Source organism: Mobula birostris, chromosome 5 (assembly GCF_030028105.1).
Source record: "Mobula birostris isolate sMobBir1 chromosome 5, sMobBir1.hap1, whole genome shotgun sequence".
Taxonomy (NCBI): domain Eukaryota; kingdom Metazoa; phylum Chordata; class Chondrichthyes; order Myliobatiformes; family Myliobatidae; genus Mobula; species Mobula birostris.
The window spans coordinates 183071208-183097486 of NC_092374.1; the positions used below are offsets into that span (position 1 = coordinate 183071208).

At 49.6% G+C, this 26279-nt stretch overlaps 1 protein-coding gene across 3 annotated transcripts in view; it reads right to left on the reverse strand.

Moving 5' to 3' along the window:
• Window positions 1–26279, reverse strand: part of LOC140198108 (ras/Rap GTPase-activating protein SynGAP-like) — a 582056-nt gene that overhangs the window by 186681 nt on the left and 369096 nt on the right. For 2 of the 3 annotated variants that reach the window (XM_072259023.1, XM_072259025.1), the window contains one exon: window positions 7502–7623. In XM_072259023.1, coding sequence (XP_072115124.1) covers window positions 7502–7623 — 122 coding nt within the window. Of the gene's footprint in view, window positions 1–7501; window positions 7624–24784; window positions 24955–26279 lie in introns of those variants that run through there. The other variant, XM_072259024.1, reaches the window with a different exon arrangement.

The following is a 26279-nucleotide window of genomic DNA, read 5'->3' on the forward strand; positions in this document are numbered from 1 at the left end:
AATCTGACCAAAACCTTAATTCCTCTTCTGTGCCAGTTCCCCACAGACCTCAGTCTTCCTGATCTTCCAGAAATTTACCTCCCTCCTCTTCAAAATACCCCTCAGTGATCCAGCCTCCGCAAGATTCTCGGGTAGAGAATTCCAGAAGGTGGCTTGATGGTCCTTCACGAGCTTGATTGTATTGTCACTGCAGACTGGAAGGACACAAACTCATCCTTGTCATTCAAGAGAGGGAAAGAGAAGTCGTACTCTGACATCAATAGAGGAAATGCCAGAATCTAATATTAGGGAGATGGCAGTTAGAAAACTATAACATTGGGCACAAACAAGACTGATTCATAAAAGACTGATTCAACAAATCTGTGAGGGTTTGTTTAGGATGTAACTAGCAGGTAGATAAGGGAGATAACGATTTTCGTCATTGAACAGTACAACAAAGTGCAGATCCTTCAGCTCATGATGTTGTGCTGACCTATATGAACCAACTCCACGATCAATCTAACCCTTCCCTCCTACACAGCCCACAGCTCTCCATTTGCCTTACATTCATGTGCCTATCCAAATGTTCCTAGTGTATCAGCACTACCACCACACTCACTAGTGCCTCCCAGGCACCCACCATACTCTGTGTAAAAAAATCTACCTTTGACATCTCCATTAAATTTCTTCCACTCAACTTAAATAGATGTCCTTTGGTATTGGACATTGCAGCCCTGGGAAAAAGATGCTGACTATCTATTCCACCTGAATCTAGAAACACAGAAAACCTACAGCATAATACAGGCCCTTAGGCCCACAAAGTTGTGCCGAACATGTCTCTACCTTAGAATTTACTAGGCTTACCCATAGCCCTCTATTTTTCTAAGCTCCACGTACCAATCCAAAAGTCTCTTAAAAGACCCTATCATATCTGCTTCCACCACTGTCGCCAGCAGCCCATTCCGCGCACTCACCACTCTCTGCGTAAAAAACTTACCCCTGACATCTCCTCTGTACCTACTCCCCAGCACCTTAAACCTGTATCCTCTTGTGGCAACCATTTCAGCTCTGGGAAAAAGCCTCTGACTATCCACACGATCAATGCCTCTCATCATCTTATACACCTCTATAAGGTCACCTCTCATCCTCCGTCCCTCCAAGGAGAAAAGGCTGAGTTCACTCAACCTGTTTTCATAAGGCACGCTCCCCAATCCAGGCAACACCCCTGTAAATCTCTTCTGCACCCTCTCGATGGCTTCCACATCCTTCTTGTAGTGAGGTGACCAGAACTGAGCACAGTACTCCAAGTGGGGTCTGACTAGGCTCCCATATAGCTGCAACATTACCCCTCGGCTCCTAAATTCAATTCCACGATTAATGAAGGCCAATACACTGTATGCCTTCTTAACCACAGAGTCAACCTGCGCAGCTGCTTTGAGTGTCCTATGGACCCCAAGATCCCTCTGATCCTCCACACTGCCAAGAGTCTTGCCACTAATACTATATTCTGCCATCATATTTGACCTACCAAAATGAACCACTTCACACTTATCTGGGTTGAACTTCATCTGCCACTTCTCAGCCTGGCTTTGCATCCTATCAATGTCCCGCTGTAACCTCTGACAGCCCTCCACACTATCCACAACACCTCCAACCTTTGTGTCATCAGCAAACTTACTAACCCATCCCTCCACTTCCTCATCTAGGTCATTTATAAAAATCAGGAAGAGTAAGGGTCCCAGAACAGATCCCTGAGGCATAGCACTGGTCACCAACCTCCATGCAGAATATGACTCATCTACAACCACACTTTGCCTTGTGTGGGCAAGCCAGTTCTGGATCCACAAAGCAATGTTCCCTTGGATCCCATGCTTCCTTACTTTCTCAATAAGCCTTGCATGGGGTACCATATCAAATGTCTTGCTGAAATCCATATACACTACATCTACTACTCTTCCTTCATCAATTGTTTAGTCACATCTTCAAAAAAATCAATCAGACTTGTAAGGCATGACCTGCCGTTGACAAAGCCTTGCTGACTATTCCTAATCATATTATACCTCTCCAAATGTTCATAAATCTTGCCTCCCAGGATCTTCTCCATCAACTTACCAACCACTGAAGGAAGACTCACTGGTCTATAATTTCCTGGGCTATCTCTACTCCCTTTCTTGAATAAGGGAATAACATCCGCAACCCTCCAATCCTCCGGAACCCCGTCCCCATCCCTACTGATGATGGAAAGATCATCGCCAGAGGCTCAGCAATCTCCTCCCTCACCTCCCACAGTAGCCTGGGGTACATCTCATCCGGTCCGGCGACTATCCAACTTGATGCTTTCCAAAAGCCCTAGCACATCCCCTTTCTTAATATCTACATGCGCAAGCTTTTCAGTTTGCTGCAAATCATCACTACAATCACCAAGATCCTTTTCCATAGTGAATACTGAAGTAAAGTATTCATTAAGTACCTCTGCTATTTCCTCCGGTTCCATACACACTTTCCCACTGTCACACTTGACTGGTCCTATTCTTTCACGTCTATCCTCTTGTTCTTCACATACTTATAGAATGCCTTGGGGTTTTCCTTAATCCTGCCCGCCAAGGCCTTCTTATGGTCCCTTCTGGCTCTCCTGATATCCTTCTTAAACTCCTTCCTGTCAGCCATATAATCTTCTAGATCTCTAACATTACTGAGCTCTCTGAACCTTTTGTAAGCTTTGCTTTTATTCTTGACTAGATTTATTACAGCCTTTGTACACCACGGTTCCTGTACCCTACCATAACTTCCGTCTCATTGGAACATACCTATGCAGAACTCCGCACAAATATCCCCTGAACATTTGCCATATTTCTTCCGTACTTTTCCCTGAGAACATCTGTTCCCAATTTAAGTTTCCAGTTTCCTGCCTGATGGCCTCATAATTCCCCTTACTCCAATTAAATGCTTTTCTAACTTGTCTGATCCTATCTGTCTCCAATGGTATGGTAAAGGAGATAGAATTGTGATCACTATCTCCAAAATGCTCTCCCACTGAGAGATCTGACACCTGACCAGGTTCATTTCCCAATACCAAATCAAGTACAGTCTCTCCTCTCGTAGGCTTATCTACATATTGCGTCAAGAAACCTTCCTGAACACACCTAATAAACTCCATCCCATCTAAACCCCTTGCTCTCAGGAGATGCCAATCGATATTTGGGAAATTAAAATCTCCCATCACGACAACTCTGTTATTTTTACTCCTTTCTAAGATCTGTTTCCCTATCTGCTCCTTGATATCCCTGTTAATATTGGGTGGCCTATAAAAAACACCCAGTATAGTTATTGACCCCTTCCTGTTCCTAACCTCTACCCACAAAGACTCCGTAGACAATCCCTCCATGACGTCCACCTTTTCTGCAACCGTGACACCATCTCTGATCAACAGTGCCATGCCCCCACCTCTTTTGCCTCCCTCCCTGTCTTTTCTGAAACATCTAAAACCCAGCACTTTAAGTAACCATTCCTGTCCCTGAGCCATCCAAGTCTCCATAGATCCAAGTACTGATCCACGCTCTAAGGTCATCCGCTTTGTTCGCAATACTCCTTGTGTTAAAATAGACACATCTCAAACCGTCCGTCTGAGCGTGTCCCTTCTCTATCACCTGCCTATCCTCCCTCACACACCGTATCCAAACTTTCTCTATTCATGAGGCAATCTCCTCTTCCCCAGTCTCTTCAGTTCGGTTCCCACCCCCCAACAATTCTAGTTTAAACCCCCCCCCCCCCCAGTAGCCTTAGCAAACCTCCCCACCAGGATATTGGTTCCCCCTGGGATTCAAGTGCAACCTGTCCTTTTTGTACAGGTCACACCTGCCCCAGAAGAGGCCCCAGTGATCCAGAAATCTGAATCCCTGCCCCGTGCTCCAATCCTTCAGCCACACATTTATCCTCCACTTCATTCTATTCCTATTCTCACCGTCGCGTGGCACAGGCAGTAATCCTGAGATTACTACTTTTGCAGTCCTACTTCTCAACTTTCTTCCTAACTCCCTGTACTCTTTTTTCAGGACCTCTTCCCTTTTCCTACCTATGTCATTGGTACCAATATTTACCACAACCTCTGGCTGTTCTCCCTCCCACTGCAGGATATCTTGGACGTGATCTGAAACATCCTGGACCCTGGCACCTGGGAGGCAAACTACCATCCGAGTTTCTTTCCTGTGTCCACAGAATCGCCTTTCTGAACCCCTAACTATAGGGTCCCCTAACACTTCTGCCTTCCTCTTCCTTTCCCTATCCTTCTGAGCCACAGGGCCGGACTCTATGCCAGAGACACGGCCACTGTTGCTTCCTGCAGGTAGGCTGTCCCCCCAACAGTACTCAAACAGGAGTACTTAATGTCAAGGGGTACAGCCATATGGGTACTCTCTCGTACCTGACTCTTCCCCTTCCCTTTCCTGACTGTGACCCACTTGTCTGTCTCCCATGGCCCCGGTGTGACCACCTGCCTACAACTCCTTTCTATCACCCCCTCACTCTCCCTGACCAGACGAAGGTCATTGAGCTGCATCTCCAGTTCCCTAACGCAGTCTCCTCAGAGCTGCAGCTCGACACACCGGGTGCAGATATGGCCGTCCGGGAGGCTGGGAGACTCCAGGACCTCCCACATCTGACACCGAGCGCAGAAAACCAGCCTCACACACATACTTCCTTTCCACAATTAACACAGGCAAACCTACCTTGCCTCGTTACCGCCTAAGCTCGTTGAGCCAAAGCCCTCTCACTCTACTACCCTCGCACTCCGCTGCCTGCTCCAAACACTGCCCGCTGGATATGACGGTCTTCTTTTTAAACTTTTCCCGCTCTACTGGCTGACATTACGCGCCTGCGCAGCCTTGCCTCTCTTTTACCCCGAGTAGTAAAAATGCCTTTGCTTCGGAAATCCTTAGCCGTTCACTCGCAGCCTTCTTGCCCCGCATCTCTCATAACCTTATATACTTCTATCAAGTTGCCTCTCATCCTCTGTTGCTCCAAAGAGAAAAGCGCCAGCTTTGATCGATCTTTCTCATGAGACAGGTTCTCTAATCCAGTCAGCATCCTGGTAAATCTTCTCTGCACTTTCTCAAAAGTTTCCACATCTATCCTGTACAGCGTCTGCCACAGAAGGGGTTATTACACCAGATCTGACCTTGTGGAACTGGAGTGATGTATGAACATCATTGAGGGTTATCAGTTATAACTAGTTGCAGGTACAAAGTGGGTCAGTAGCACAGTGGGGTAGAGCTGCTGCCTTACAGCCCCAGAGACACTGGTTCAATCCCGACCTCTGGTGCTGCTTCCATGTTCTCCCTGTAGGAATTTATCGGGTGGTCTAGCTTCATTCTCAAAGATGCGTAGGTTGGTCGGTTAATTGGTCTTAGTGCGTAGATGCGGTGTAGAACCTGGGAACAGCTGATAGCAGTGTGGAGAGGAGGTGAAATAGTGTAAAAGGGTGGCTGATGGTCACCATAGGGCCTGTTACGGTGTTCCATGATGCAATGGCTCTAACGTCAGTGTTAGATCCTGATCAGTTTACAAGCTACATCGAAGGTGGAAGGAACAGGTACAATATGCAACTTCTGCTTACATACTGAAAGGAGAGTAAACAACAGGACACACTTCCCCTCAGTGCGGGATGAAGTATGAGAGCATGGGGTAGTGGGTATCGGTAACCAGTTGCCAGAGGAAGTGGGTGCAATTGGAACATTTAGAAGACACTTGGACAGACGTATGGACAGAAAGGTTCAGAGGGACATGGACCACATGCTGGTTCGTGGGATCCGCTCAGGAAGGCCTCCTTGGTCAGCATGGACAAATTGGCCGAAGGGGAGGTTTCTGTGCTGTATTTACCTCGTGACTCTAAATGGGGCACATCATTTAAAACAGACAGGAGGATCCACTTCTACTGGGGCAGTCACTCAGACTTGCTTCCTCCCTGTTTTTGTGGGCTCTGACGTGGATTACGTGGGAATAGCGGACTCTTCCACAGAAGGAAGGCACCTTGGTCAGCATGGCGAGCTTGGCCACAGGCCTGCTTCCATGTGTCAAAGTCCATGACTGTGCCGGGGCTCAGAAGGCCTTGTGACTTTACACAGGCATCCCCTGAAATTTACATGCCGGTGCAGCAAGCAACTGTGAATCTGTTGCTTTCAGGCATCAGCGTGTGTAGAAAACAGATTACAGAATGCAGAATGGTGGAGAGGAGGGAAGAGGGGAGGGGGGAAGGGGAGAGGGAGGAGGGAGGAGGGAGGAGGGAGGAGAGAGGGGGAGAGGGGGAGAGGGGGAGAGGGGGAGAGGCAAGTGGAAGGGGAGGGGAGGAGGAGAGGGGAGGAGAGGGGAAGGAGGGGGAGGGGAGTGGGGGAGAGGGAGGAGGAGAGGGGAGGGTGAAGAGAAGACAGAGGGGGAAGGGGAGTGGGAGGAGGGAGGGGAAGGGGAGGGGGAGGGGGAGGTGGGAGGGGGATGAGGATGAAAGATATAATGAGTAACAGGAGGAAATCAGACAAGAGAGAGAGAATGAAAGAGATGGATAAATGGAGAGAGAGCAGAGAAAGGAAGCAAGAGATGGATAAACATGAGAGAAAGACAGTGAGAATGAAAGAGAGTGGGGGAGATAGAGAGATAGTGAGTGAGAGAAGATAGACATGAGAGAAAAAGAGACTGCCGGCAAGAAAGAGGGGGAGATAGAGAGAGGGAGGAGAGATAGAGAGTGAGAGAAAGACTCCGTTAGAAAGACAAATATAAGAAAGAGACTGGGAGATAGAGTGTGTGAGAAAGCAAGGAGGAGTGAGCAGGAGAGTGACAATGTGAGAGCTAGAGAGAGTGAGAGAGAGGACAAGACAGAAAATGAGGAAAAAGGAAGAGAGAGAGAGACCACAAGAAAAGGTGTGTGTGTGAGAGAGAGAGAGAGAGAGAAGAGAAAAAAACCTCATAGGTGCTCAAGGACTGAGTAAGTGAGTGAAAGATGGACAGGTTCCTGAATATGAGGGAAATGATAATAATCAAGTACTGTGAAATAGAACTGCTCAAGGAGAGATGGAGACCGAGACCCTCACAACACATAAGAAATACCAAGCTGGGCATCTGAATCACCAAGGCTAGAAAGACAATAGGCCAAGAGATTGAGTAAGGCTGATATCCAGCACTATGATGTTGGGCCAAATGGCCTGTTTCTGTGCTAGAGATCTCTCAACTGACCAAGATGGACCTAACACAGTCCAGCAGACTCCTCTGGTACAGCTCATCCTCTCTGCAGCACGGACAAGCGAATGGCTGGAACCTGCGCTCACACGCGTCCACCTATGTGTGCGCACACACACACACACACACACACACACACCTGCTCAGGAGCAACTTGCACGCGCCGGTTCACAAGTACAGACCCGACCATACACGGTCATGAGCACACAAAGCCAACCGTCAGCTGAATGAAGCCCCAAAGCACGCTGAAAGGGAAAGGAAGGCAAATTACATCAACCCCACCCACACCTCTTTGTCTAACCTGTCGTGGTCAGCACTGCGGAACCGGGGCAGGATGTGTCGGAAGCTGCTGGTCCGGTCCAACTTGGGCTGACTCTTGGTCCTCTTGATGGAGCCCTTCAGCCTCCGGCTTAGGAATCCCTGCTGGAAGAAAGGGAGAGAGAAGTTCAGAGGCAAGGTTGATGGTAAGCAAGAGGTCAGTCATTGGAAAGCCCTTGTCCTTCAATACACGGACCCCGAGACACCTCTCTCAGAGAATGTGGGTGCAAGGAGTCCATAGGGACCGCTTAGCAAAACCCTACAGTAGCCGACGGAGGCTTTTCAACCCATCAGGTCCATTCTAGCTCCTTTATTCACCCTCCTGATGAAGAGTGTCAGCCCAAGAAAGTGTGATTGCTCATTCCTCTCCTTGAATGCTGCTCGACTTGCCAGCACTTCTTGCGTGTTGCCCATGCTAGCTCCTATCCCCAACTCCCTTATTCACCATGAGCCTATTTTTAATCCCCTTGTACACAGGCCATCCAGTTCCCCTTTGTTCTATTTAAAGAATAGAAACTGATGGAAAAATTCAATAGGTCAGGCAGCATCCATGGAGAGAGCTAATGTTACAGGTTAAAGACCTTCCTCCATGAAGACCCATGTTCTGAAGCATTAACCCTGTTTGTCCTCTCTTCACAGATGCTCCCTCACCTGCTGAGTGTTTAATCCTGATATTCCTCTCTGCACAGATGCTGCCTGACCTATTGACTGTTTAATCCTATTTGTCCTCTTTCCACAGACGCAGCCTGACCTACTGAGTGTTTAAACCTGTTTTTCCTCTCTCTACAGATGCTGCTTGACCTGCTGAGGGTTTCCGTTTTTGACCACTTCCCTACACTAAGAGGCCATTTGCAATTAACTGACTTGGGAGTAAACAGGAGTAACCACGAGGTTACAGGGAGGTGTGCAAACTCCATACACACACAGCGCTGGAGGTCAAGGTCAAACCTGGATCTCTGGACCTATGAGGCAGAAGCTCAGCTCTACCTACTGCTCCACTGAGTCGCTGTTTGGTGCCAGGCTTCCAGGCGAATTCAAAGAATTGTCAGCTAGGAACCAAAATTGTGTTCTAAGGATGCTAGAGAAATCTGGCATGGCCCTCACACAACTTCTACAAATACACCACGGAAAATATCTGATCTGGATGCATCATGGCTTGGAATGTGACCACGAGGAATTGCAGAGAGTCATGGACACAGCTCGGTTCATCACAGAAACCAGACGATCTCTGTAACCCCCTCCAGCCCTGACGCCTCTCTCTATATCTGTAACTCCCCCCAGTCCTCCCTATTTTTATACCACCCCCTTCACCCCTCCAGCTCCTACAACCCTCTGATGTCTGCTTTTCACTTACTGGACCACTGGTTACCCCTGGTGTCTGTAACCTCCTCTCTCTCCTGCCCAAGCAGACAGTTGTTTGCTCCAGTCTATCATCATGCTTACTTTGACAGCCCTCCTGTGGAAGCCTGTGCAACCTCAAGATGCTACCGTAAGTGCACACTGCTGTTGTTACCACAGAGGCTTTTCCTGTGGATAAGGTTATCTCTGGTTGCAGTGAGCAGTGAGTTAAATAATGGTTCCACAAATAAACTACCAGGGGCTCCATCTTACATAAACAACCTAATCATTCAGGGTGAAAGACTGATTTATTTCTTGCTATGAGTTCCTTGGCACGAGATGCTCACTAGCTAAGTCCTGGCAATGGAAAAGCAGTTTGGCTTTGCTTTCCGACAGGAATATCTCTGTTTAGCAAGTGCCAATCAATTACCAGTATAATTGCTCCCCTCCAGCTCCCTGTCCCCTCTGCCCTGGCTTTCTGCACAGGGAGTGTTCACCTCCAATAATTAAACATCTCTCCACCTCCCTATCTCTCAAAGCCCCTCCAGCCACTACTCCTGTCCCTATTTCCCCGTTAACCCCTCCAGCTTCTACACTTCTCCCCTTTCTCTAATGCTCCAGCCCCTACACCTCTCCCTCTCTCAAGTTACCCCCTCCAGACACCACACCCATCCCAATCTCCACAACCTTCTAGCTCCTACACCTGTCCCTTCAGCCCCTAAACCTAATCTGTTTTCCCCTTCAGCTCCTACACCCCTCCATATCTCTATATCCCCCTTCAGCCTCTACAGCCCTCCCTATCTCTGTAACCCCTTCAGCACCTACATCCCTCCCTTTCTCAGTTACCCCCTCCAGACACTACACCCACCCCTATCTCTCCAACTTTCCTACCCCTACACTTGTCCCTTCAGTCCCTACACAGTTCCCTATCTCTGTTATCCCCTTCAGCTCCTACCCCCTTCCCTATCTCTGTAACCCCCACCAGCTCCTACCCCCTCCCTATCTCTGTAACCCCCACCAGCTCCTACCCCCTCCCTATCTCTGTAACCCCCACCAGCTCCTACCCCCTCCCTATCTCTGTAACCCCCACCAGCTCCTACCCCCTCCCTATCTCTGTAACCCCCACCAGCTCCTACCCCCTCCCTATCTCTGTAACCCCCACCAGCTCCTACCCCCTCCCTATCTCTGTAACTCCCACCAGCTCCTACCCCCTCCCTATCTCTGTAACCCCCACCAGCTCCTACCCCCTCCCTATATCTGTAACTCCCACCAGCTCCTACCCCCTCCCTATCTCTGTAACTCCCACCAGCTCCTACCCCCTCCCCATCTCTGTAACCCCCACCAGCTCCTACCCCCTCCCTATCTCTGTAACTCCCACCAGCTCCTACCCCCTCCCTATCTCTGTAACTCCCACCAGCTCCTACCCCCTCCCTATCTCTGTAACCCCCACCAGCTCCTACACCACTCCCTATCTCTGTAACCGCATCCAGATCACACACCCCTCCCTATCTCTGTAAACCTCTCCAACCTGTACACTCTTCTTTTTCTGTGAACTCCTCCAGCTCCTATCCTATCTATTTAACTCCCATCCTGCTCCCATACCCCTCCTTACCTCTGTAACCTCCCCTCCAGCTCCGACATCCCTCCTTAACTCTGTAACCGTTATCTCCTCCAGCTCCCACACCCCTCCCTGTCTCTGTAACGCCTTCCCTATCTCTGAACTGGTTGGACTAGTTTTCCTTGGAATCCAGGATGCTGAGGGAGGGAGGGAGGGCCTTGTGAACCTGATACGAGGTGTACCGAATGATAAAGGGCACAGATCGGGCAGGGAGTGAAAACTAGTTTCCCATAGCGGCGGCGTGGGGGGGGTGGTTTAAAACCGGAGGGCGGATGTTTGAGATACCGGGTGGGAGACTGAGAGGGAATCTGAGGAAGGATCTTCCATCTGGAAAGTAGGTGGAATCAGGAACTCAATTCCTGAGCGTTGGTGGTCAATGTGGCTGGTAATCCAGATACAGACCCCTGTGTTCCAGCTCTCCCCCACCACCCAACATCTCTTGACCCTTCCAGTTCCCAGAACAATATCTAACTCCTTCTGAAGTATATTTAGTATATATCTGGCTTTAACAACTTTCTCTGCGAGAATTCCTCAGGTTCACCCATAATCTGGAAGAAGATATTACTCCACCTCTCAGCCTTAATTAGCTCAGTCCGTGTCCTCAGACAGTGAACCCTGGTCCTGATCTCTTGGACATCAGGAACATCCTTCCTCTCTGATAAGAGATAGGAGCAGATGTAGACTCATTGAGCCTGCCTGTCTTATCTGTGCCTGGGATTCCACTGCATTCATCTAAACTCCAGTGAAACAAGGCCTAATTGTGCGCAGTTTGCTCACCCCATTACACCAAGGATGCAGAAACTTTGGAGAGGGTGAAGAAATTGTTCACCAGGATGTTGTATTAGCTCTAAGAAGAGGTTGGACAAACTTGGGTCATATTCTCTGCAGTGTCAGAAACTGAGAGGAGTCCTGATAGAAGTTTACAAAATTAAGAGTCATAGATGGAGTTGATAGTTGGAGTCATTTTCCCAGGAGAAGGAACATGAGGGAGAAAGTTTAAAGGAAATGTATGAGGCAAGGTTTTTAAACAGAGAGAGCTAAGTGTTTGGAACGTGCAGCCAGGGGAGCTGGTGGAAGCAGATACGAAGCGGTGCTTAAGAAGCATTTACGCACGGATAGGCAGGGTGTGGAGAGATTCAGACCATGTGCAGGCAGAATGGGATCAGTTTCAACAGGCAGGTCTGTACCGAAACACCCATTCCTGTGCTGAACATTCGGCAATAATTGACCCAGTTTCTCCTCCTGCGTGAATCCCCATGACTGTAAATGGAAAACCCCACTGTCCCACTGTTCAATCCACTGAACCTTCGCTCAACTCCCTCCAGAGCAAGAACTTTCCAGGCTTCCTGAGGAGGTTAAAATCAGGCTCAGCCTTGACTCTCTGTAATTCACCCAGCGCTGAGACAGGTCTATGGTAAACACCATCTCCCTGGTCCTACACTCACCTGCGGAGCATCTCAACAGTAAAGCCACCTACATTGGAAAGTTGCTTGTTGATGACAACTCCATTTTCAATACTGTAATTCCAAGCAAACTCATCACCAAACTCCAGGTCTGTCTCTGCAACCGGATCCTTGCCTTCCTGATCCGCAGACTGCCATCAGTAACGATAGGCAGCAACACCCCCACCACAAGGCTGCATCCTCCTCTACTCTCTGTACACACATGACTGTATGAATGCTTTCTGTTCTAACTCCATCTACATGTTTGCAGATGACTGCATCACAGTGGGCTGTATCTCAAATAACAATGAGTCCAAGTACAGGAAAAAGATAGAGAGCCCAGTGACGTGGTGTCATGGCAATGACCTTTCCCCTCAATGTCAGCAAAATAGAAGAGCTGGCCATTGACCTCAGGAAGGGGGGGGTGGGGCAGTGCACATACTCATTCACATGAGGTTGGGAGGGTTGAGAACTTCAAGTTCCTGGGACTGAGTGAGCATCACCAATAGCCTGGTCCAACCACGCAGAAGCTAAGAAAGCTCACTACTTCTTCAGGAGGCTAAAAATAATTTGACATGTCACCTTTAACCTACACATCCTATCTGGATTCATCATGGCTTGGCATGTCAACACCTCGGTCTATGACTGCAAGGAACTGCAAAGAGTTGTTGGACACTGCTCCACACATCACAGAAACCAGCCTCCTCCCCATGGTTCAGTTAGGATAATCAAAAACCCAACCCACCAACATTCTGTCTTCTCCCCAGGAGGTGCAAAATCCTGACAGTACGTACTACCACAATCAAGGACTACTTCTACCAATCCCCCTTGCTATTATAAGACTATTGAATGGTCCTTATTATGAACAGATGGACTCTTGACCTCATAATCCACCTGCATGTTATTTTCTACCTACACTGTCTCCAAAGTTGTTCTATATTCTGCATTCTGTTATTGATTTACCTTGTACTACCTCAATGCACCGTGTAATGAAGTGACTTGAATGAACAGTATGCAAGAAAAGTTTTTCACTGTATATGTGACAGCAATAATATACCAGACTAAACTAACCTGAGCTGACTTGTCATTGGCAGGGCTGTGCTGCCACCTGCAGGTCCCCAACATAACTGCAGAGCTGTCCAGATAGATATTGACTCAAGGTGAATGTGTGCAACCGGGTAGGTCATTGACTCGCCGGTGTCTGTTTAACCATTGCAGTGCCAACCTCACAATGCACACCCAAAACATAGAATACAAGAGTACATTGGTTTAACAATTAATCAATTTACCAATTTAAATTTCACCTGCTCAGCATGACCTCGCAGCTTATTGTCTGCCTGCACTACAATTTCTCCGTAACCAATACTTTATTCTGCAATAGGTTATACTACCTTAAGGCACTAATGTGATGGAATGATCTGCATGGATGGCATGTAGAACAGAAGTTTTTCACTGTACGTTGGTATATGTGACAATAATGAACCAATTTACAATTAATATAGTACAGCACAGGAACAAACCATTCAGCCCTTCATATCTGTGCTAGCCACAATACCAACCAACCCGATCCCATTTGCCCAGTCATGATCCACAACCCTCTATTTCTCACCTGTCTAAATACCTTTCAAACATTTCCATTCCATCTGCATTTACCACTGCCCCCGGAATCACATTTCAAAATCCTGGCATTTTCTGTTCAAAAAAAAGACTTTGCCTTCTAAAACTCTTTCAGTCTTTCCCTCTCTCACCTTAAACCCAAGTCGTTCAGTATTCGACATTTCAATGATTCAAAGTATGTTAATTATTGAAGTATGTATGTAGTACACAACTCTGAGATTAGTCTTGCTGCAGACGGCCATGAAACAAAGAACCATGGAACCCACTCAAAGAAAATATTGAGCACCTAAAGTGCCAGAAAAAAGAACAAATTGTGCAAACAGCAAAATAATGAGCGAATAACACACTGAATATTAAACATCAACACGGAGTCCTTGAAATAATCCAGAAATTTCTACCCTGGGAAAAAAATCATCTACCCAATCTATGACCCTCAAAACTTTACAGACAGTATTTCTATTAGATCTTCCTTCAGCCTCTGCCATTCCAGAGAAAACAGCTCAGCTTGTCCAACCTCTCCTTCATAGCATAAGCTCTCTATCCCAGGCAGCATACTGCTAAACCACTACTGCACTCTGCGCAAAGCCTTCCCATCCTTTCTGCAATGGAGTGACCAGCACTGCACAAATGTGGCCTAACAGAAGTGTTACTAAGACTGCTGAAGGATCGAACCTCAGAGTTTTCAAGTGATACACTTCAAGTGACTCTCCAGGTTATGAATGCCTGACATGTACAGCCCTTGTAATGACTGATCTGCAGTGTGTATGCACCAACTGCCTGGGTTGCAAACGGTTCTCAGAAACGAGACCCTGTGGAACCCCTGGTCAGGACCCTCACTCTCTTAATTACATTACAACATAGAGGCTGTTTGGCCCATTGAGTCTATGCCAGCTCTCAAGGCAATTCCACTCCAATTTCCCTCATTACCTGCTCTCCTCACATTCCTGTCCACTTCCCCCCAGCTTCCACCACACACCAGGGACAACTTACAGTGGTTTATCAACCCACTGGACCACACGTCATTGGGATGTGGGGGGAATCCAGGTGGTCACAGGAAGAATATGCAAACTCTACACACAGACAATGCCGAAGGTTGGGATTGAACCCAGGTCACTGGAACTGTGGGAGAGGCAGGTGGGAGAGAAAACAGAATGCCAGGAGGGAGGGAGGGAGCAATGGAAGGAAGAGCCTGTAGAATCACTGGGTTGGAGGAGCACATAGTAAATGGGTAGAATTGCCTGGAGGATCAATGAAGACTAGGCATGACAATGGGACCAGGAGCGGCAAAAAAAATCCAGCCGTGGGTGCAGCTGAGAATGGCCAGGCCGATCACGGCAAGGAGTGCAGGGTGAGGGTTGCAGAGGAGCTGTGGACAGATGGGCAACAATATGTGTAGGTTGCTCGTTGGGGAAAGGTGGAAGAGGAGGGGCACCACTGTGAGTGAGGAGTGGAGAGGATATCGTGAAGTGGTTGGGCGGGTAGATGGGCGAGGGGGGATGGTGAGAATGGAGAGAACAGGGGACAAAAGTAGGCGAGGGTAGGGGGGATGCTGAGGGAGTGGGGGAGAGTGGATGTAAAGGTGGGAGAGGAGGGGAGACTGGGCAAGGGGAGTATGGAGTGTGAGGGGGTGGGGAAGGGAAGGTGGTGGTAAAAATGGACGGGAGAGGAGAGAAGACAAGAGGAGTGTGAATGGTAAGGTGGGCGAGGGGAGTGCGGCAGGCAAGGGAGAGGGGGAGGGTGGGTGTGATAGAGGGGTGGAAAAAGCAGGGATGTGGATGGTAGATCGGAAGCAAGGGGAGGGGAAGAGGATGGAGGTGAGGTGTTCGAGGGAGAATGAGTGGAGAGGGGGGAGGATGTGGGTGGAGGGGAATGTGGAGGGAGGGTGTGCCCAGGAAGGGAGATGGTCCCTGGGACTGGGGAAGGGGTCTGCATATTGAAATGTCAGCAGCATTTGGGGATAGGGCTGGTCAGGTCAGTGAAGCCTCTCTGCCTGCTGTAAACCCTGGCAACGACGGGCGCCACCTCCCCAGAAATGGCCATCACTGTTTCAAAGTTGAATCGACTGTTACGTTGTTTAATTAGTGACAGAGAACCATTGCTCCCACCAAGCAAGCCTCTAATCCTCGCTAAAACCTCCACCACACCAATCCCTGGAGCATCGATTAAGTAGTTAATGAGAACAGCTCTCAGCAACAGGTCTCCAGGGTTACAGCGAGCTCAATCTTGCTGCAAAATAAGGCATAATTTTATAGCCAGCTGGAGCTCTAGATAATCTTTGGAGTGTGGGTGGCGCGTGTGAATGCATATGCATGCATGTGCGCACATGTGTGTGCATGTGTGAGTATATGTATGTGTGTATGGACGTGTGTGTGTGTTTGTGTGACTGTGTGCATGTATCTCTGAGTGCAAGTGTGTGGCGTGTGTGCGTCTGTGTGGGTGCCTCTATGTGCACATGTGCTTGTTCATGTGTGGGTTATGTGTGTGTGTATACAGCATGTGTCAATTTGCACACGTGTGTGTGTGTTTTATGTGTCTGTGCATCTGCCTGTGTGAGTATGTCTGTGTGTAAGTGTGAGTATGTGTAAGTGTGAGTGTATGTGTGTGTAAGTGTGAGTACATGTGTGTGTGTGTGTGTGTGTGTGTGTGTGTGTGTGTTTGTGCAAGTGTGAGTGTGTGTGTCTGAGTATGTGTGTGTAAGTGTGAGTGCGTGCATGAGTGTCCGTGTCCGTGTGCATGTACATTTGGGAACAGAAGGTTCCGGGGTTTTGCTACAGCACAGGATGGGTAGTCAGGTCAGTACATGAGCTCCAAACAAATTTCAGCCTGCCGGTGTGGGAAGCTGTGAAGAATTCTCCCCAGGGGCAGCTGAAAGAAGTCTGATTTATGCATGCTCTTTGCAAAGGAAACGGAGTAAATGAAACTGCTTGCTCATTCACTTCCAGCATTTGGGGAGGTGGCACAATTTACATCCGTCATAGCTTCTATTTTCTGTTTTATATACATGTGGGGGCGGCATGGTGCACAGCGGGTAGAGGCGCTGCTTCACAGCCCCGGAGAACCGGGTTCAATCCTGACCTCCGGCGCTGTATTTGTGTGGGTTTCCTCCGGGTGCTCCAGTTTCCTCCCACATCCCAGACACGTGGGTCGGTGGGTTAATCGGTAAACTGCTCTCCTCGTGTGGGTGTGGGGTAGAATGGGTGGGGAGCAGTTGGTGGGAATGTGGTGAGAACAAAATGAGATCAGTGTCGATAGCCGGCGCAAACGTGATGGGCTGAAGGGACCGTTTTGATGCTCTGTGGTTCTTTAACATTAAACCCCAGAGAACCTAGTTTTGATTTATTTAGCTATGTCCAATGCCTTCCTCTCTCCACACCCCAAGATCTCATTTGTTGCTTGATGCGATGAGTTCACCTGAATTGTTACAAGTGCAGTTATATTTGCAGATAAGGTACCTATGTTTTGATCTTTGACCATCTTTCCCATGCCCTGATTCTGTTTGGTGCTTCACTCCTGTGTTTTTAGGTCTGCACTTTGTGACAGGAGGGGGGAGTTTTAGGGAGAGGTTGGTCAGGCTCGGTCCCTGTTCCTTATTATGTAGGAGACTGAGTGACGACCTTACCGAAGTGCTCAAAGTTACGAAATGACACAGAGAAGCTGGATGGTAACAGTCCTTTCCCCAGGGTAGGGGAGGCCAGAACTAGGAGGGCATAGGTTTAGGATGAGAGGGGAAAGATTTAAGTGGGACGAGGGGCAACTTTTTCTTGCAGGGGTATGGAATGGGCTGCAAATAGAAGTGGCAGGTACAGTAGTATCATTGAAGAAGCACTTTGTTACATGCATGGTAGTTCTTAGAGGAATATTGGCCAAACACAGGAGACTGGGACGAGATGGATGGGCACCTCGGTTAGGACGGACTGGTTGGGCCAAGGGGCCTGCACCTGTGCTGTGTTGCTCTACGATTGAATCATCTCCCTTCTCTTTAACTTTCTAAAGATTTCCTTCTTTATAAATTCCCATACTCTCTTAACGTGGGAACTCTCACCAGAGCAAAAGTAGGAGCTGGAGTCGGCCATTCAAAGCTATCACAGCCATTCGATGTGAACCAGGCTGATCTATTCCAGGCCTCAGCTCCCTGTAAATCGCGTGTGTCCCCTTGGGGACATACTGTATTCTCCTTCACCTCCACTCCTAGACCACCCCATCCGACTTTGCACTAGGCGGGAAAACTCCATTGTGGACAGTCAGGTTTAGTCAAAGAATAATTTCAGAGTGGACAATGGACACTGAATTGCGATATGAGCTCAGGTATTTCCCAAACACTCCTGATTCAACCTCCAACAATTCAGGAAAATAACTGGGGTAACTCTCTCTCGCTTCGTCCCACCTGATCCATGCTCCCATGAAGGGTGTTGGGCTAAAATGTCGACTCTTTATTCCCCTCCGCAGATGCTGCAGGTCCTGCTGAGCTCCTCCAGTATTTTGTGCACTTGTTCCAGCGTCTGCTGAATCTCTTGTGGTCCCCCAATAATCCTCCTGGTAACTTAATTTCCCCACACTACACCCTCCCTTCAGATCTGACAACTTGCCTACACACTGTGGACAATTAATCTACCTACCCACACGTCATTGGGGTGTGGAGCCCATGTGGTTACCGGGAGAATGTGCAAATTCCATTCACATACACAGAATGCCGGAGGTTGGGATCGAACCTAGATCTCTAGGCTCTGTCAGGCAGTGGGCCTAAATCTCGGAGGTCAAGATCAAACCTAGGTCTCTGGGCGCCTACCTGCTGCGCCATTCTCCATTTCCTCTTTAACTCTCCTGACCTCCTGACACAGGAAGGTGATCTCTGGTCTCTGACCTGCCACAGGTTCACCAATCCAGTGGGGTTCATGAATGAGAAGGGGAGGTGGAGTCCTCTCCTCACTGCTCTTTGGGACACAACCGGCTTAGTTTATGGTTTAGTTTTAGTTGAACGGTTCACAAGTTGCATGGAGAAAATGTTTTGGGCAGAGAACACCACCTCAGAAAATTGTCCCACTTCAGCCTGTGATTTGGCTGAAAAACCCAGCGATTGTCGGACCCAGTTTATTTGGGGGAAGGAAAGAGTTAAAAATGTACAGTGTGGGGCAATCCATCATCAGGAGAGTGTAGAGCCAATGACAACCAATCAGAGATTTCTCTCCGAGTTCCTAAAACACAGCTGGATATATCGTGATGATAGGAATTTACTTTAGGGGGAGGGGTGAAATTGCTGGCAGATGATATTTTGTGAAGGCGCACATCATAAACACGAGAGATTCTGCAGATGCTGGAAATCTTAAGCAACACATGCACAAAATGCTGAGGGAACTCAGTAAGTCAAGCAGCATCTATGGAGGAGGGTAAACAATAAATTCACTTCAAAACAGAGAAGAGGAGGAATTTCTTTAGCCAGAGGGTGATGAACCTGTGGAATTCATTGCCACGTACGGCTGTGGAGGCCAAGTCACTGGATGTATTTAAAGTGGAGGTTCTGGGATAGTAAGGAAGTCACAGGTTACAGGAGGAGGCAGGAGAATGAGGTTGAGAGAGAAAATAAATTCAGCATGTTGAAATGGCGGCGCAGACTCAATGGGCTGAATGGCCTAATTCTGCTCCAACGTCTTATGGTTTTATGGTCTTAAACAGTCGATATTTTGAGCTGAGACACTTAACTAGAATTTGTGAAGTCACAAAATATCTTCACCAAATACCTACTTGACCAGTTCCTACAGCATTCTGTGCGTGTTCCTTTGGACTTCTCGTGTTCCTGTTTGCGAGGCTGCAGAATCCGGAGCTACAGCCAAACTGCTGGGGAGCTCAGCGGGTCGGGCAGCATCAGAGAGAGGAAGGGGTGGACAGCAAATTTCAAGTCGAGACCTTTCATCTGGACTGTAAGTGTTGAGGGGGGGAGTGTCCAGTATAAAGTGGTGAAGGGGGAGGGTTCGGACCAAGAACTGGAGGGTATTAGGCGGATGCAGGTGGAAATAGTGACATGAGGCTCAGAGGTACACACACTCAAAATGCTGGATGAATTCAGCAAGTCAGGCAGCATCTATGGAAGGGAATAAACATTTCTCGCCGAGACCCTTCAGTACAACTGGGCCGGGGGGAGCCAGAACAGGAAGGTGGAGAGATGGGAATGAGTGAGGCCACGTGAGGGGGAAGAGGCTGTGAAGTGATAGGCGGACGTGCCAACTGGCTACAGATGGTGGAGCCTGATAGGAGAGGGAGGCGAAGCATTGAGTTGAGTAAAGGAGGTTGGGAGGGGGAAGAGGGAACCAGCAGGAATGAGTTCTTTAGGGTCTAGAGTGCACAATGTGGGCCAGTGGGTCAAATGGCCACTATAAATGACCTGGTGTGTGAGTAAGGTGTAGGACTTAGCGGTAGCTGATGGGAATGTGTGGGGATAATATAAATGGAAAGCAAACATGATTCTGGAACACTAGAGATTGTGCAGATGCTGGAAATCCATATTAACACGCACAAAGTGCTGGAGGAACTCAGGAGATCAGGCAGTTTCTATGGAGAGGAATGAACAGCCGACGTTCTAACCGAGACACACAACTCTTCATTAGATACTGCCCGGTCTCCAGCATCTTGTGTGTGTTTCTCATAATTCTGGAAACTGTAACCCCCTCTGCCATTTTCCACCCCCAAATTCTGAGGAAAGACCCCAATCCAAAATATTAACGGCTTCTTCCACCACAAATACTGTTTGTCTGGCTGAGTTCTTCCAGCGTTTTTCTGGTTTTATTTCTAAATAGGTCCAGTGTAGGATCAGTGGGTTGTCTGAAGGGTCAGCACTGACTCATGGGCCAAAGGGCCTTCTTCCGTGCTGTATCTCACATGTGGACAGACATTGCAAATAATGCTTCTTTAACGGTGGTATTAGCATCTTTAAGTTGCAGATTTATACAGCACAGAAACAGTCCCTCAGCCCACCATCTCCCTTATGTCCATCTACACTAATCCTGGTTACCAGCAATCAGTCCGTAACCTCCTACACATAGGTGATTCAAGTACTTATCTCGATACTTCACCATTACGATTCAGATTCCAACCACCCTGTGGGTAGAAAAAGACATTCCCACTAATCTTTCTCCTTGTGGCTGGACACGTCGCCAGACAAGCCCCTGATAACACACTTATGCAAGGCACACACAGAACACTGTGACAAACTTCTATAGATGTCCTGTTGACGGTGTCCCGATTGGTTGCATTACGGTCTCATGCAGCAATTCAAATACACAGGAGTGTAGAAAGCTGCAGAGATTAGTGGACCCAGTCCAATACGCATCCCTCCCCACCATCGGTAGCATCTACAGGAGGTGCTACCTCAAGAAGGCAATGTCTATCAACAACGATGGCCACCATCTGGGCCAAGCCATCTTCCTGCAGCTAACATTTGGCAGGAGGTACAGAAGCCTGAAGTCCCACACCACCAGGTTCAGCGACAGCTACTTCCCTTCAACCATTCAGTTCTTGAACCAGCCTGTACGACCTGAACCAGTTCCTCAGTATAGCAACACTGTGACCACTTAGTACCACTTTGCTCTTTGTTTGTTTTAGTTGTGTTCTTCCATGTATAATTTAAACTAACTTCTGCTTTTCTTGTGAACGCTAGACATCTGACCCAATGTGCCTGTGATGCCGCTGCAAGATTTTTATGGCATCTATACGTAACCTGGACTCAATAGGACTTTGACTTGACTTGACCTTCAGTCTTTGCTCTCTAGTCAGCCCCAGTTTCAAGCTACAGACCAGAGGATGGGCTGGAGCTCCTGGTTCCAAGGACCCCAGGGAGCGGTAATCCATTTCTGCCCTCAACACTTCTCCACAATAGGCAATGGGAGACTGAGAGCACGACAAGTGGGTACAGGCAGAATGGTGACAATCACTGGCCGACACAGGTGCAATGGACCAAATGCCGCACGAGGCAGGCCATTCATCCCACTTGGTCCATGCTAGCTGCATGGTTCTCATTCAAACCATCCAGGGAGTGAACAGGAGGATGGCTGGCCCTTTGGCCCACTTACTCCATGCTAACCATCCAGCCCTCGTTTACACCAACCATGGAGCTAACAACCATGGAGCTAACAACCATGGAGGCAGGTCCTTCAGCCCACCGTGCTGACCATCAGACACCGTACTACACTGATCCCATTACATTCCCTACTCATTCTGGGCTGTAAGGAAATATGGGAATGGCTCATCCAGTATTTTACCAAATTTATACCACATGGGCCCATGTTAACACTCAAGCCCTGTCTCTGGGGCAGGTTTACACCAGAATTATAATAAAACACTAAAAGCAGTGTGTACAAAGAGGCAGGGTTCCACCATTTGACCCCTCAGGACTGCCCCATCACCCAGTAACCTCGGCAATCCATATGGCTATCCCATGACTCCTGGGCTCAGCCTTGCTGACCAGTGACCTCTGACCTCCCCGAGCCCAGCAGCAGGGATGATGAAGGTGAATGGGATGAGAGAGGCGCAGCAACGTTGAGATGGTTGGGAGGATGCAAGGATGCAAAGTGTGGGTGACGCTTTCGATGCTGCTCAGTGAGCTGAGGGCAAATCGAGTGGTGTCAAATGGCTGCAGCATGTAAGTGGCTCATTCACTCCCACGGAGTGCTTGAGCTTTGTGAGGACCGGGGTTGGGGGTACTCACAGTGACAGTGTGTACAGGGAATGGGAGAGAGGGGGAAGACTGACAGAGGGAGGAACTAGGGCAGAGTGAGTGGGGCAGGGGAAGAGGGAGGAAGGGAGAGGGCGATGTGGGCGCACTAGGACGGTGTGGATGGAGGAGGTGTGAAAGGAGGTGATGGAGGGAGGTACAAAGAGGGGGTGTGTGAAGGAGGGAGGGAGGCTGAGCGAGGGGGAAGTGTGGGACAGGAGGGAGGGAGGTTGGTGAAGGTGTTGGATGGAGAGAGATGGGAGATGAGGGAGGGATGGAGAGCAAGAGAGGGATGGAGAGGAAGGGAGGGAGAGGAAGGGGGGGAGAGGAAGGGAGGGAGGAGAAGGGATAGAGGGGAAGGGAGGGAGAGAAAGGGAGGGAGGGGAAGGGAGAGAGGGGAAGCGAGGGAGAAGCCTGTTACTGGATACAGAGAGACAGTGGGTCAGGTCACAGGACATGTGTTCCCCTCATGCAATTGGTGGCAGAGGTCCCAGTTGAGTCCCACTGGGTATGGGCCGCCCCATCTCCACCCCCGCCTCCCCCCGCCCCAGCCTGGCTTCCCTCTGCACTGGCCTCTGTTGCGTGAAAGGAGCTCAGTTGAGTGAGCTGATCAGTGCACGAAGCAGGCAGGAAAGGGATCCGGCGAGACTGGGTGCTGTGGAACCTGAAGGAGGGAACAAGCTGCAGTAGGAACTCAACAGGTTTAGCCCCTGGTTAACACTATAGTTACCTGGAATGTTATTTGAGGCAGGTTCAAACGGCAATGATCACAGAGGAAACTGATTTGTACCTGGCTGCAGAAACCAACAGAGCTGCCTCACATGGCTGGAGACCTAGGTTCTATCCAGTGCCAGCTGATATCCCCAGGTGCTCCAGTTTCCATCCACAGGAGGGGAGAGGGAGAGAAGCAGATTGAAGGGGAGGTGTGGGAGAGGGAGGAGCTCAGAACTGTACAGCTCCCACAAAACAGGTGCACATTTGACTTGTGAGCATAGGTTTCCCCCGGGTGCTCCGGAGTCCTCCCATAGGGCGGCTCGACCAGTGGGGTAACTTTCTGCCGCAAGGCGTCCCCCAGTGTCTGGGCAAAGGTTTGAATCTGGGTCGGGTTGATGTTTCCGTGGGGAGTCATACAGCCAGGGAATTATACAGCAAGGAAACCAGCCTTTCGGCCCAACATCTTCACACTGACCGAGATGCTAGTCCTGTTCGCCTACGTTTGGCCCATTATCCCTCTAAACCTTTCTGATCCACGTACCTGTCTAAAAGTCTGCCAAACAATAACCATATCTGCCTCTACCACATCCTCTGGCAAATTGTTCCACACGCCTGTATAACACCTGGATGTTTCCACGACTTTACAAAGGCCATATAAATGGACAGCGTTGTAATTGCGTGTTATTCAGCAGGCATAGCTGAGAGCATGTTTTTGCATTTACTTAGGGAAATATACTGGGGGTGTGTCCATGGACAGGTGCGTGTATGTGTTTCTTGGACAGTGAATGAGTCAGGGGGGGAGCTGGGAGCAGGGGGGAAGGGGAGGAGAGGGGTGAAGGGGAAGGGGAGGGAAAAGGAGGAGAGTCGGGGAGATGGTAGTTGGGAGGGGGAAGGGGAGAGAGGGCAAAGAGGATGGGGGTAGATTGACAGGAGGGAGGGAGGGAGGGAGAGAGAGAGAGAGAGAGAGAGAGAGATGTGAGAATAGGAATGGGAGGGGGGCCAGTCAGAGGGAGGGAGAAGTAGAAGTAGGAGGTGTGGGTTTTGGGTTCATTGGCCACTGTAGGTTGTCCCCAGAGTGTAGGGTGAAGGGTGGAATCTTGGGGGGGGGGGGGGGAAGGTGAGTTGGAGGCTGAACACTCTTGGACTGTTTTCTCTGGAATATCAAAGGCTGAGAGAGATTTATAAAATTACGAAAGCTGCAGACAGCGTATATAATCAGAATCTTTCTCCCGGGGTGTAATTATCAAACGTTAAACAGTATACAGTTGAAGCAGGGAGTGTGCACGTCAGGATGTTTTGAACAGAGATGTGTCGGTGCTAAGGAACGGGCTGTCAGGGGTGGTGGTGGAAGCAGATGCGACAGCGGCCTTTAGGCAGACATTGGAATATGCATAGAATGGATTGATATCCATCCTTCAGCTGATTTTGCTGTCATGGTTGGCATAGACATCTTGCGCCAAAGGACCCGTTCCTGTGCTGGAGTGTTCTGAGTTCTAAAGGGATGCTAAGACAATCAGTGGGGAGCGTGGGTTTCTGTAGGTTGGCATGGAAAGATAGGCTGAATTACTTCCTTCTATGGGCTAGCAAGGGATTAAAAGGCGTCAGTTTCGCATGGGCAGCACATGGATCCGTTCAGCTCACTGCAGTTCTGGCCGAGAGTTGTAGTACTCTCAGATCAGACAGTGGGTGGGGAGGGGGGAAGGTCCTCTCTCTCTCTCTGAACGGCGATCACCTTTGCACAGATCAGGCAGTTTCAGTGCTCGCTCGCCAGGTTGAACTGCTTTCCAAACAGGTTAGACAGGTGCAGCAGCAGCAGGGAGACCGATGAGGCATTACCTTTATCCAGAGGGATCGGGAGAGCGGGTGTTCTGGCTTAGGTCGGACACGCCGCAGTCTCAACGAGATGCTCCTTCCCCGCAGGAAACGTCTCAGGCTCATACTTCCTTCCTCCGCTGCCTGGCACTCGCTCACCCTCACCCCCACCGACAGCTCTCCTCCGCTGAGCTCTGCTTTCCACACCACGGTGGCTGTGATGTCACCAACAAGGTTTAAATCCCCCTTCCCCTCCGCCCCTAGCCTCCCACCCACTGGGTGGCAGTCACCCTCCCTTCACCTCCGCCCTAGCTGCAGGGAGCTGGAACCCCAGGACACGTGCCTCGCTGGGTGGGACCCTCCCGGACTCCCAAGTCTGAAGGTCATTGGCTCAGATTCCACGCTGGAGATCGGAGCTGGAACACTCCCAATCTAGTCCCGGAGGGAGGGGGTGGCAGGGGAGACTCAGTCCCTCAGACACAGCACAGACCGACCTTTGCCCCGGGATGACTCAGCACTGTCCGAGATCACTCAGCACCGTTCCGGGAGGCAGCCAAGCTCTGTGTGACCACTCGGCAAGAATTAGACTCACTAGTCTGACAAGCCTGCTCCAAGCCGCTCCTGCTTTTCTCTGGAATCTCCCGTCAGCTCCGATTCCTTCTGGGCACAGGTGAGGCGCACAGCTCCCACAAAACAGGTTTGATCACAACTCTGCCTGTGTGGACTCTGCACGTTGGCCTTGTGAGCATGTGGGTTTCCCCAGGGGCTCTGGTTTCCTCCTACCGGCGGCTGGATCAGTCAGGTGAGTTTCTGCTCTGAGTTGTCTGGGCAAAGGTTTGAATCTGGGTCGGGTTGATGGTTCCATGGGGAGTCATAGAGCCAGGGAATTATACAGCAAGGAAACCGGCCTTTCGGCCCAACAACTTCACACTGACCAAGATGCTAGTCCTGTTCGCCTACGTTTGGCCCCTTATCCCTCTAAACATTTCCGATCCACGTACCTGTCCAAAAGTCTGCCAAACAATAACCGTATCTCCCTCTACCACATCCTCTGGCAACTCGTTCCACACACCTGTATAACACCTGGATGTTTCCACGACTTTACAGAGGCCATATAAACGGACAGCGTTGTAATTGCGTGTTAGGTTGTAACAGTGAGCGGGCATGGCTGAGGGCATGTTTTTGCAATTATTTAGGGAAATATACTGGGGGGGTGTCCATGGACAGGTGTGTGTTTCTTGGACAGTGAATGAGTCAGAGAGGGAGGGAGGGGGCAAGAGAGGGAGGGAGGGGGCAAGAGAGGGAGAGAGGGAAGGAGGAAGGGGGAGGGAAGGAGGAAGGGGGAGAGAAGGGGAGGGACGGGAGAGAGAAGGGGAGGAGGAGAGGGGAGGGGGGATGGGGGAGTGGGGGAGAGGGGAAGAAGGGGAGGGGGAAAAGGGGGAGAGGGGTGAGGGGGGAGTGGGGTGAGGAGGGAGGGGGAGAGAGGGGGAGGGAGGGGGGAGGGAGGGGGGAGAGAGGG